The sequence below is a fragment of the Oxyura jamaicensis genome, chromosome 4, assembly GCF_011077185.1.
Source record: "Oxyura jamaicensis isolate SHBP4307 breed ruddy duck chromosome 4, BPBGC_Ojam_1.0, whole genome shotgun sequence".
NCBI lineage: Eukaryota > Metazoa > Chordata > Aves > Anseriformes > Anatidae > Oxyura > Oxyura jamaicensis.
The window spans coordinates 28,964,928-28,978,506 of record NC_048896.1 but is presented as its reverse complement, the minus strand read 5'-3'; the positions used below and the strand labels follow the sequence as shown (position 1 = coordinate 28,978,506).

At 35.8% G+C, this 13,579-nt stretch overlaps 1 protein-coding gene across 3 annotated transcripts in view; it reads left to right on the top strand.

Annotated features, from left to right (window-relative positions):
• Positions 1-13,579, top strand: part of FSTL5 (follistatin like 5) — a 348,242-nt gene that overhangs the window by 87,100 nt on the left and 247,563 nt on the right. For all 3 annotated transcript variants that reach the window (XM_035323584.1, XM_035323585.1, XM_035323583.1), the window contains exon 2: positions 11,485-11,623. In XM_035323584.1, coding sequence (XP_035179475.1) covers positions 11,501-11,623 — 123 coding nt within the window. In that variant the 5' untranslated portion in view covers positions 11,485-11,500. The remainder of the gene's footprint in view (positions 1-11,484; positions 11,624-13,579) is intronic.

The window sequence follows — 13,579 nt, the reverse complement described above, 5'->3', positions numbered from 1 at the left end:
CTTCATACTCTACTCACTCTATTCACTGCACATAAGGAGAAAAGGTTCTTATTATATTCATGTGGACTTTCATGTCCAAGTGAAACAGCAAGTCTAGTAGATATCAGAGATTCATTTCAAATTGAGGTCAAAGGCATATCTTCAAACTTGTTCCCGTAGTATCCCCAAAGAATGCAGCTAAGCTGACAGGTTCTGGACACTTCCTCAATTGATGGGTCTAAGAAAGCTCTTGACTGACAGAACTGCAATTTTCTGTACTTCTTTCTGACTATGCTGAATTCAGGCTCATGAAAAAAGTTGACCTTTGTGGCAGTAGAATAGAAACAGAGACGAGTCACTATGAAACAGGAAAGAAGAGGCAAAAAAAAAAACTCCACAGCAGATAAATTAAAAAGGAAAAAATACCTACAACTATTTTAGCTAGTAAAGTACAGAACACTTTTAACTCTTTATCTGCTTCTGTTGATCTGTATGAATAGTTTCAAACTTCATTTAAAGACAATCCGGAGCAACTTGGAATTTCATGTGGTTCAGTTAATGGAGTTATTTTAGAGTTTTGTTTCTGTCCTTGTGAGCCTTTGTCATCTCTAAGTCCTATAAACAAGGTAAAATTTTGGACCTAATAAAATAAATGCGGGTTTTAGAGTTATTTTCAATTAGGTCAGGATTTCATGTGTAGTTGACTTAATTACAATAATGCGGGCACTGGGGCTGGGCACTGGAGGGCAAATGTATTTTTGGTTCAATCTTGATAAGGATAGACTGCCCTCAGCTACAAAAAATCATTGTTTATTTAAATAGCTGCAACAATTGTCTCTCTTGCTGGTTACTGATCGAACTGTGGCTAGATCCAGTGATACTAAAATCCATGTGCATCTTTTCTCTTTGCAGTTTGATGACTTAGTATTCCCTATCAGTGTTTCTGCTGCTGTGTATACTCCTCTCAATCACTCAAGGGTGCATTCATACTGTGGTGAGAGTAAACACCCTCTGCCTATATTCTTGTCCTGTTAAAACAATCCTTGACACAAGTTCAGCCATTCCCAGAAAGGATTTTGTGTTGAAAGATGCAGGATTCCTGTTTCATGTTCTAACGTTAAATTGAAGTAACATAAAATTCCTAAAAATTTATGTGGATGCAGAGTTTATAAACACTAATGGCTTTTAAAGAATTAAGTATCAGATAAAAAAAAAAAAAAAAGGAGAGAAGCATTTACTGAACACAATTTCTTTTTAACCTAATACATTCTTGTTGTGTTACTTGCTTGTCTGTGTTTAAGAGGCAGGGAGCTTATGGCAAAGTTTTGTAAAATATTGACAGTACCAAAATATATATCTGAGTTCATAGCTGGAAGATTTTAAATTTCTGATTTCATAACATAAAGCAGCTGAACTTGGTTCAGAGTCTACCATGATGTCCTCTAGGATACATTAGTCCTCTAGGATAGTGAATAACCAGGAGTAATAAGCTTTCTAAATGAGGGAAGAAAGAGACTGCCTTGATGACAGTATAACTTCCACAAACGGGCTCTTATATACATCAGTGGTGGTAAATGTACCAGTTTCCTGAGATTGATCCTAAAGAGTTAGGAAAAAAATTAGATCACCAGGCGCAACTCAGTTCTATTAGAAAAAGGTCCTCTGAGATACGTGAAACATAGTTCCTTCATTTTGTTCTGCTTTCTATAATAAATTGTGAGATTGTAGCTGTGAGGTTGTGTTAAGAACACAATGAGAAAGGTTTAAATTTGCTATTTCTCATTTCATTGTAATCCATTTAAACATGGGTCACTAACACTATGAAATCTGGTGTCAGCCTTTCAATAAATAAATATACTTAAAATTATAATAGTAAACCAGAGCATGAAATTAGCAGCAAAGATTTCATCTAATAAATTGAAGCTGCTTCTTTCATTCTCAGTGTTCATGTTGCTGTGTGTACTGCTATGTGTAATATACTGTTTCAGTGTTCTAGTAACCCACTTACCCAAGTCTACCTTGCTGTTCTATTGCTCCTGAGGACTGCTCCAAAGAGATCCTTGCTGCGTCCGCTTTCCAAGTGTTTGGGGCCTTTCAGAAATGCACCAGGCACACAAGTAAACAAGTTTGTTTCTGGGTTCGCAACAGCTGCCTATAAGCTTTTTGGTTCCATTCCAAGTTCTTCCAGAAAGGGTGTCAGCCCTGGGCAGTTGCCTCCCACTCACATCTTCCCACAGATGCTCAATGCCTGAGCTCCTGCCCTCACCCACCAGCATCTGGCAGTGAAAGCAGCATGAAGGCAGAGAGACAGCAACAGCAAAAGGCACGGAAAGCCTTGCGCTTGTGCTGGCTGCTCACCACGGAGTGCTCTGGGGGGATACATCTCAGAGCCCTGACACATTTCATGTATTTACCAAGTGTGATAGTACAAGACCAGAAGTGAGAGGGTCTGCACTCCACCTTCCACTTGGGCAGCATGATAGTTTTGCAGTTTAAATCGGGAAAAGTAAGGAAGAGATCGACAGGAGTCAGCAGAAGGCAGGATTTGTCCAGCATGTTGAATGCTTTTCATGAGATTTAACAACAAAAATGTTGTCCTCCTGTGTGTTCCAGCACATGAACTGTCAGCAGCCTTCTGGCTGCTCCGCAGGGACTGTGCCAGCGTTTTTCCGGGGGTGAAGGATGAAGAGGGTGTGCCTGCACGGTCAGTGACCGTGGCTGCCTGAAGTAGCAGATGAGAGACAGAACAGATCAGTACATAGATGCACATTGGCTGCCGTGGCAGCGCTGCCTTTCACTGCTGTGAGCCCCAGGCCTGCTGCAGGTAGTTGAGGTGAGCTCACTGCTTCAGAGCCTGGTTCAGAGCGTGGCTGCTGCTTCTGGAGGAGAAGCGGTGGGTGCCAGATTGAGGTGTGCTCCGGTGAGAGCTGGTAGTAAGGCCCAGGGGTGGCAGCTGCTGCTCTGCTACTGATCTGCTTCCCACAAAGCATCCTGGAGGACAGACTTGGCTAGGTACAGATTATGGCTGTGTTCACAGAGGGAGTCTGGTGCCGTGACTGCTTTCTAAGAACCCTGGGTTTGGTGTGGCAGTGCGGCGTGCTCAGATGCCTTGTTTGTTGTGAAGTTTTTGAGAAAGGAGGCTGTGGGTGAAGATGTGGGGGCACTAGTCTGTGGGGGTAGTAACGGGACTCGGCCTAATGGGAGAAGATGTGCTTTTAGCTAAAACTGCTGCTACTTGTTCAAAGTGTGATCCCTATTATTTATATATTATTGTAGTATATAAATAATACTACAGTAGTCTATATCTATATTTATATATATAATTTATATAAAAATTACATTGTTTGCCAATGCATCTCTGCCACAAAAGCATAATGGTAGGTGAAAATAGCTTAAGAAGGGTAGCTGCATGTTCTTCATGACAGGGATGCGTATCCATCAGTATGTACAATGAAGCGCTCAAAGTCACAGGCAATGAAGCATGGTTTATATTTATTACTCTATATTAGAAACCTATTAATAACGCTGAATATGATCATAGAACTTACCTTCTTTTCCTTATCTATAGAGAATAGGCATATTATAGACTACAGATTATAGTCTTTCTTTTTTGTCCCCTTTTTGCCTAGTGTGTGAAAGACAAAGACTGATGTATCCTGAGGGTATAGAGTAATACTCCTTGATATGTTAAAAATGACCTTTTAAATAAAGGCAGGTTAATTTCTAATGTGTCCTCTCTCTTAAAGGTATTAGGAATGCATTGATCTAGGCGATATTTAAAATTTCATTTATTACACTTTGTAGATTTATTAAGTTGAATAAAACAGTTTATTTGGATACAATGGCTGTATTTTTGTCTCTGTTGTGAATGTTGCATATCCCTAGCTAGTCACCTTTTAGTAACACAGAACAGCAGCACAATAGATGAGGAATTTTGGAAACAAGTTCTTTGAAAGGGGAAAAATTCTTAATTTTAAGTGTACACATATTTTTAAGTATGGCATTCTCATATTTAGGTATATATTTTTACTCATCATATAAACTCTCATTTAAGTCAGCTTTCATTAATTACATGTTTTATATGTTATTATATATACATTATCACATGGTATGATATTTTTTCAGTCTCTGTTTGCAAAGCTTACAGCATAGGGAAATATAGGGAAATAATATAATAATATTAATATATATATATATTATAATATATATATATATTATAATATAATATATAGGGAAATAATAGTGCTTAGTATATATTTGCTAAACTCTCACCATAGCAGTATCTCTTCCAGTACATCAATTCCAAATGAAGAATCAAGCAAAGAACAAAATTTAACATTACCAATGGAGTACTAGGAAGATTTAGAGAGCACAATAAACTTTGAAATACATTATTCTATGATACATTAATCATGATTCGATATTCATAAGAAAGGTGTCAGAACTGGGATTTTATTTGTTTTCCACAAAATATTGAAAAGTAGAAGGGTGAAAATCATTAGCAGAAGAGAAAAGGGAGACGCATTCATGTTGCTTTTTCCCAAGAATTGAAAGGAATTGTCTTCAACTGAGACAGCTCATTAGCAGTGATAACTGTGGCAATTTGGTGAACTTTTCCTGTAGTTTTATTTCCTTTTTTTTTTTTTTTGTTTGGTTTTGTGTTTTTATTTATTTTTTAAATCAGTGAAAAAATAGTGAATTGGTACACTGCTAATTTACACACCCTTTCACAGAAATAACAATAGATAAGCAGTATTTTTCCCCACCCTACAAAGGTTGGTGTTGCTGGTGGCTTAGGATCTGAGTAAAAAAGACATATTTTCAAAGCCACTTTCCTTTTTACTTATTGTGTGTAATACTTTAATTGATTTTAATATAAAGCTTACAGGAGAATGTACATTGAAATTGCTAGTAATGAAATTGCTAAAGTTCAAAGAGATTGGATATTGAGTTTATATGGCCATCTGCCTCAGAGTTCAGATATGTGTTTGAATTCTATCCATTTTTTTAATGCTATTTGACGGTTTGAGTGCAATAAAAATATTGAAGATTATTCAGCATCAGTTTATCATAATTGGAAATACAAGCAGCAGTTTAACTCTGCAAAATCAATATCCTAAGCTAAGTAAAGAGTTAATACATAATTTTGTGGTACGGTGTCCTTTATGCTAAGTAAAATAGTGATTTAACTAACTTGATTTATGATATCATGATAACGATTTAACTATATTGTAGCATAAACCACTTGAGACAGTTGGAAAGTTTCAAGGCTAGAAGATCAGGACCAGTTGCCTTACTGCACAGACTAAATTGTGTGTGATTGCTTTGTGGCAAATGTATTCAATTAGCACATTTTTAATCAAGAGTGTGTGCAGTTGTTTTACAAAGCCAAGTTTTCTTTAATAAAAGAAAGTATTTCATATCTATGATTTATAAGTTTCACTAAAATGCTGTGATTAACTTTTTCTTCTTTGCAATTCTGGTTTCCCCCGGATGTGAGAGTCATCTTAAAGAACAAACCCTCATAAGATAGCTAAATCACAACCACGTATTTTTGTATGAATGGTTGCAAACTGAAAACATGAGTAAATACTGTTATAAAGAGGTTTTCAATATAACAGTTGTTTTGGAAATTCTATGGAAGGACGATGATAAAACAGTAACACAAAGTACAGATCACATGGAGCATATACAGGTTACTTTGCTAAAGGATTGACCATAATAAGGTCTTTATTTCCTTATCTGAATGAGGCAAGTGCAATGCTCTAAGGTGGCTGCCATCCATCTGCCACTTCAGAAGGTACAGCTATTCCAGAAGTGTTCCTTACCTAAGGGTTTTAAGAAGCAAATTTGTCATAGGATAAAAAGAATCCTCTTGTAGATGATAATTTATCAAAAATTTTTAGAAGTAACTGAAATGGAGAGAAGTTAGTAACAAGAAAACTGCAGTTTGCATCAGATTCATGAATGCTCTGGAAATGGGTTAAAAAGTAAAATGACAGCTTTCTGAGATTCAGAAAAGCAAATCTAAAATTGAAACTAAAGAACTTACTGTACAGTTAGAAATAAGGAATAACCATTATCTGTTCCACACTCTTCAATTTATCCCTCCTCAGCTTTTAAGACAAATCTCAGGCTGATGGAGAACAGCACAGGAGGATCCCATGATACTGATCAGTTTAATGATGAAACGGAAGGCAAAACTCATGGTTAATTAGAGAAATAACGCACCTGAGAAAAAAGAAAACACCCTAATAATTTACATGCAATGAGTAGCTGTAAATTGTCTATTTGCATTTATAGGGTATAGCAGGTAATGGCAACTGTTAATAGCTGTCTGAGAATTTCAGGTCAGTATTTAGTGGCAAACAAATCATTTACATATAGTAAAACATATAGTAGAGTATTTTACATTTCTCTATATAGTTTATGTGTAGCTTGTATTATGTTTTAAATAGATGTAGTTTATTATGTAAATAGAATTATAAATTATGAAAATATAATATTTTATATTATAAATTTATACATTCAAAAATATAGTAGAATATTAGAATTATTAGGAAAGGAGTATTTAAAGACAAAATAAAGTGTACTATTATATAAATGTATGGCGCATTCCTGTCTTCAATATGGTATTAGGCTCCGGTTACATTACGTAGAAATGTGTAATACAAACAGGAGTGTACAGAGGGAGAAACTGGAAAACCCAGAGGTACAAATTGGCCTCTGTTTGAAGATGTAGTAAGTAAATGAACTCATCAGACTTCCAGACATGGTTATGTGAATATAAAGAAGCAACACTCTTCACACCCACATAATCATATGAAAATAAATATACATACAAATTTATAAAAAGAAGCAGACAAAATTAAGAAGCTAAAGTCCATCCATGAATATTAAACAAAATTGCTAGTTGCAATTTCTAGCTTAGGCAGTAAACATACTCAAGGGAATATTCTAACAAGTCCCTTCTCTCCCTGTTTCTGTATTTACAGTTTAATCATCTACCATTGGTTACCAATTTATTAACAAGTAGTTATTTAAAAATTATTTGCCTCTCTTTACAGCTTCACATCAATGCGTAGTGCAAGGGAAGTCTTAGAGCAAGTTTTCTGAAAATATAAGGTACGTTTTGATTAGTAGCTGCTTGATGGCAGCTCCTGGTAAAGTAGTGGAAAAGTAAAATAAACATACAGAATAAAGAACTTCTAAGCAATTGAGTGGTGAAAATATGGGGTGGAACTACATCTAATTTATGCAAGGCCTTAGAAATAGCTTAGAAATACATGTACTATCTGGGAAATGAAAGTAGAACTTTTTTTCCACTCTCCCAAACAGTGATAGCAGAAAAATACAAAATACAAAGTCACTTGTACTCAAGAGGTCTACAAGAGCTATATTTGTCGAACTCTTATCTTTTTAAAAAAATCTTAAAATCCATCTTGTTAATGCTTAGAATCTTTGATTTTCAGTAATTTCCTATGAGACAAAGTTTTGCATGGTGTTGATTGTAACATTTGATACATCAATCATGTTTGACACTGAAATTGCTTACGCCCATTTACCTCCAGTACTTTAGAAAGATATTTTATGTAATATCCTTTGCACTTAAAAGTATGCGAAGTGTATTAATTTATATACTTAGTTGTTTTGATCTGTTGAAAGATTTCCGAGAGCTTAAGGCAGAAGATATCCATCATTATCTGAAACAGAGAAGCTTTTACTCAAAAATAAAAGTGGTTATATAATAATAATAATAATAAAACCTCAAAGATAACTACTATGCAAATATGTAATTCATGAAATTAAAATACAGAAGTTATTCAAACAGTGAAATGTCACGTTATAATCAGTGAGTAAACAAGATCTAGATCAGTAATGCAAATTTGGGTTCATAAATATGCCACTTAGCCCCAAGGGGGGCATGAAATAAGCATCCTTTTAAAACAAAATACCATTTTGCAAGGATATTTCTATGATTGTTTGATAGTATAACCATTAAAAAGAATGTATAAAAATTCTATACTTACCATTTATGTGACAGTCCCAAATGGAACTAAGGATTCAGTTATTTTGAGTATGAGTATGTAGAGGTGACATTGTCTTTCTTTCTCTTCATAAGGCTTTTAAAACTCATGCTAAATTTAATTATTTAATACAAACCCAAAAAAATGTATTTTTAAAGGGTTTTTTTTTTTTTTTTTTTTTTTTTTGTAGTTGTTGAAATAAGAATAACTATTTTAAGGAGATCTGTGTTTTTGGTAGTATATTTTAAGGAAGAAGTAATCATTTATGTTGTGCAAGTTCAATAGAAAAATTATGATACTTTGAAAACAATGGGGTTTTATTTCTGAAAAAAAAAAAAAAAAAAAAACTGCAGACACCCAACATACAGCTGGGATTTTAGATGGAGCCCATCTTAAAAGGTGGCTTCTTTAATTTACACTTTAAGTGTTCATCCAAGTAACAGGCAATGAAGTCAGAGATGGAGCATGTAATAATTTTCCTTTTTTTTTTTTTTTTTTTCGGACAAGTACAAAGGAGAAGCGTTTCAGGGTCAAACAATTTTCAAAAACTATAAGGCCTCTATTCTTTTACATCACATGAGGCTGAAATGTATGCAGTTTAGATGGGAGTGGTGGAATGTGGCTGCCCTCACCATCTTCTGTGAAATGACTGTTCGCCAACCTAATTTTCATTTCACAGAGAGATATACCAAGAGTGCATGAAAGGGACAAAGGTTCAACTGTGCATAGCTAGTGTTAGCATGCATAACTGCTGAACTAATCTGATTCTGGCCTTGAAAGTTAACAACAAACTTTTTTCAAGACTTCAGTAAACACAAATAAAGAGGTGCTTTCTTCCAGATTAAAAGTCAAGGTTCAGGATTTTTTTATTTTTATTTTTTTTTTACTGTAATGGACTTAGTGTTCCAGGAACAGTGATACTGAGAACTAACACAGAGGCAGTGAAGGAAAATGGCATTCCACAACACACTTGAGTTCTGACATAATCTCTTCCAGTGTTTCAAGTCAGTTGTAATCAGCTAGATTTGTTGTAATAACCATGGAATAACTGATTAGCAGTTCTGTTTTGGAAATGAAGGGAACCCCAGAAGAAACAGAACATTTATACTGTGTCCACTTCTTATTGTCACTTTAATATTGAGATGCTGAGCAGCTGTAAGAGACCAAGCTTTAACTTATTTATATAAAACATCTGTCTGCATTAGAGCATGTTGTCTGTTTCAAATCATTCGCTGCTTGGCTTACCCTGCAAGAGATCTATGAGAGATACCTCTACATTAGAAGAGTTGGAAATGTGACTTAAGTGAGAACTTTGAGTAAGAAAGGCAATTATAACTAAGGAGAAATCTTAAATTTTGTTAATAGGGAGTCCCAGACTGAGATTGTTTTTGGTGAAATAAAAGGTAGGTGGTGTCAAGATAGTATTGTATACTAATCTTAAGCCTGAGGTTGAGTTAGGAGTGAATGACAGCTAGGTGGGCTGGTAAAGTCATCTGGAATGAGGCAGAAACTGATACTGGTTTAATGAAGTTTGGTTGACTAGCCCCCAAAGACGACAGCAGACTCGTGCAGGACCCCATTAGTGAGACTGTGAGTACAGGTAAGGCTAGAGTCCATTTAATACCAGTGATATCTCTGTGGGAATTAATTCTACGTGGTCTCTGCCTTCAGGTGGCTGTGAGGGCTATGCTATATGAAGAATGATAAAAGTCAGAATCACAGTTCGTGTAAGAGGTTTGCCAGGAGCATGGCTGTAAATGATACAGGATAAGTGGTCCCCAATTTGTTCACATTTTATGCTCTGCTGACTTCCTATGCAAAAGGAAATAGAAAGGCAGGTCTTAAATGTTCTGTACACACACTGGGTTTTCACAGCACTCTTTGGACTTTTTGTACTTATTTCTATGTTATTTGTACATATTTCTACATTGGCAAGATAAGTGCATTAGAGGCACAGGGGATGAGAGTGACTGAGAATGAGCGGCGGTGAAGAAGCGCTATAGACTGACCATAACCCCCATTCCCCTGCGCCGCTCCGGGGGAGGAGATGGAAGAGTGTGGATTGAGGGGGAAGGTACTTTTAGTTTCTTTCCTTTGTTTTCTCACTTCTCTATCCTGTTAGTAATAGGCAATAAATCTTACTGTCTCCCTATGCTGAGTCTGTTTTGCCCGTCACAATAATTACTGCGCAATCTCCTTGTCCTTATCTCAACCCTTGAGCCCTTTTCATCGTATTGTCTCCCTGCTCCTCTTTGAAGAGGGGCAGTGAGAGACCGGTTCTGGTGGACCTCAGCTGCCCACCCGAGTACAACCACCACAAGTTCGTTGAAGCAGTCTGCAATTTTAAGCTTTATATAAGAAGAAAAAATGGATGTAGATAGTATTTATTTCTGTTTTCAGTGCACCATAATGAAGTTGCATAGGTTTCTTGAAATTGTGTGATTTTTAGTGTTCTAGATTTCAACAAGGTGCCACTGTTTATGCAAATAACAGTAACTGTTGAACCCCGTCTGTACTCACAACGGAAGACGCTATATTGCAGTATTGTGAAATATCTGTTAAGAATTATTGCTAAGTCTCCTCTAGGATGACAATATTTTTCTTGCTACTCCTAACATAGCGATAGTCAGGTATGAAGCCAGATGTGTGAATGAAGCTATACCAACACCAGCATTTTTAACGAGTACTTCTGAAGACAAACATAATTCACTAAATGTCATTAGCACTATACAAATGTATTTTATGCAGTTGTCTAAAGTGTCCTATGACCTCATGGTTGTTTGAAATCTCATTTTCTTTTTGGGGTTTGTTTCTGATGAGTTATAGAGCAGTGGTGGATTTATCATGGCAGTGCTTTTCCTGCTCAGATCCTATGCAACATGATTTGTAGATTTCTGAAACAGGAGCAACCCAAATCAAAACCAATCAAATAAAAGTTTTTCAAATGCTCTACCTTGAATTTTGCACCTGATTGCACTGAATTCTGGGACAAGAATTTGGGGAGTTTGCTTGATAGGCTGGGAATATTCTTATAATGCTGACACACTATAGAATATATATAGTTTCAATAATGCCATTTTAAAATCCCTTCAGAATATTTGGCAGAAAATACAGAGCTTTGATTACAGTTTAGACTTCAGTCTGGTAAGATAAATATATTAATAATAGATATATGATAGGTATTTTATACTAATACCTGTCAGGATGCAAACGGTGCACCAGAGAAGCCTGTATTTACAAGAAAAAGCTGACCTTGTCATTGACGATCATTTTTATTGCTTCATTTGAGAAAAATTGTTTATTTATTTATTTATTTATTTTTTAACCAATGCTCTTCTATTATGGCCTGCCTTTTCTGAGGCTTTTCCATGGTTGTTTGTCTCAATTGATGTCTCATATACCCGTACTCGTAAGAAAATGAGTTGTGTCAAAATAATATTTCAGTCTGTCACTGAACTTTTACATTTTATTTTGACAGGAACAGACCTGTAAAGATGTTTATGTGGTGGTCAGCTGTTATACTTCTTGGATGCATTTTGTTGGGAGCAGACGGGTGGCCAGCCAAAGAAGGATACAACTTTAGGCCTTATCAGCCCCTAGTAAGACTACGCCACAAGGTACTGATTATTCTCTAGCACTTCTGACTCGGGCTTCATGGTCAAAAGTTAAATTATATGTCAACCTTGTCTTGTTTATATTTATTGGAGTGGTGTTTAGGAATTAACTTTTTCAGTAAAACTCTGTGGAAATATAGACTTGCTTTGACCAGTGAACAGGAGCTGTTTGGATTTGGAAGCCCAGAAACCTTTCAAAGATAGTGAGATTAGCTCTATTCTAGTTTAACAAGCTAGAGATTATGTACATCTACAAACACTTTCAGAGAGACAGGAGAAGTTGTCTTCCAAAGTGACTGCATCTTCTTAAGGCAATGACTTGTCCCAGTACCCACTGGATTTCAGACCAGGCAGCACCAAGAGGACTGCCTGTCAAAGAAGCAGAGTGGTGAGGTTATCAAAAAAACTTGTCTCCATGAGGTAGATGTTCACAGTACTAAATTTGACCTGTGGCATAATGCAAGTGTTTCCTGCAGTGGTTTCTCAGCTACAAGCATTGTATGCTATTCAAATTTTGCCCACCTGCTACACCTTTGTCATGAATCAAGGACTCCCAGAACAGTTCTCCCCTAAAACATCCTGGTCTTCTTCTAGCAGTTAAAAGGGAAACTACTGTAGTGGTTTTGTAAAGCAACAGGAAAGGAACAGGGCTGTCAAATCTCCATAGGCTGCCTGAAGCTAGCATAGATCTGGTGAACTCTTTAGTTTCTGCTTAGCATGAGACCCAACATCTGGGAAACTCCAAGGCCTGCGATCAGGACAACGAAGATCATAAAAAAACCTTTTCCTCCTTCTTCTGAATCTGGGTTTTTCAACTAGAAAGTCCAAATTATTGATAGAAGCTATAAATGTTAGTTTCTACTAATGTTTCAAAATCTGTCTAGTTTAATTTCTCAATATATTTCATAAAATACGAAGATATTTCCTCTTGGACCTAGGTTTGCAAAAATGGTCCAATATAATGGATCATGTGATTCTATCTCAGCATGTAAGGAGGAGGAACTCATAACTGAAGCCATTGAGAGTTCTGCTCAAACAAGATTTTTGAGCTAATATTTGCCTATTAGCCCATTATTGCCTACTGTGTATGTAACATATAGAAAGTTTCTAACAGATGGACAATAAAATGCAAAAATTTATATTTTATTATATTATTTTGTTTCCTCTAGGGCAATGTTGTTCTGTCAGAATACAACAGCCCCTTAACTCTGGGGCCTGATGTGTTGTGTGCTTAACCATATAGGCACACAGGTGTTTACACTGAGTATTTTGCAAAATCAGAGAAGTCTAGAAGAAATGAGAAACCAGTAGTTTATCTATGGAATGAGCTGTGGGAGAGAGAAATTATATGTACAACCCGCACCCCCCCCCCCCCAATGAATATTGTGAAAAGAATCAAGGGCGGTGGATGAGGTATGGTGCACATAATTTCTCAGATAGTCTGTGAAATCAATATTATATTATATGTGGAACTAATAGTATATTGGTGTTCCTTAATAATACTTCTAATCCTCTGATAACTCTCGTATACTACGTGAAATAGGCTGTAATAAGCATTACAAATTTAATTATGGGGTAGATAATACACACATTCACATATATGAATGTGAACACATCTCTGTGTCATTGATGTATGTATGTCTATATTTTCTCTTTAATTTCATGTTACTTTGTTATGCATATTTCGAAAAAACATACAAAATGGAAAATAAGCATACATACAGAAAAAGCAAATGATGTTCTGTACGTAGGTTTTGTGTTTTTAAAAGAAAATAAACCTTAGAGGAAAGAAATGATAGAGGTGAATATAAAAGAAGAGGAAAAATAGTAAAAACATGAGATAAAAGTGTATTCTGAAAAGCAAAGAAAATATGGGCATGTATTTATTTATTCTGAGACAATATGTCTAGATGAAAAAAATGTTTAGTATAGTTCTACTTTTGGTATTAGGGATGCATT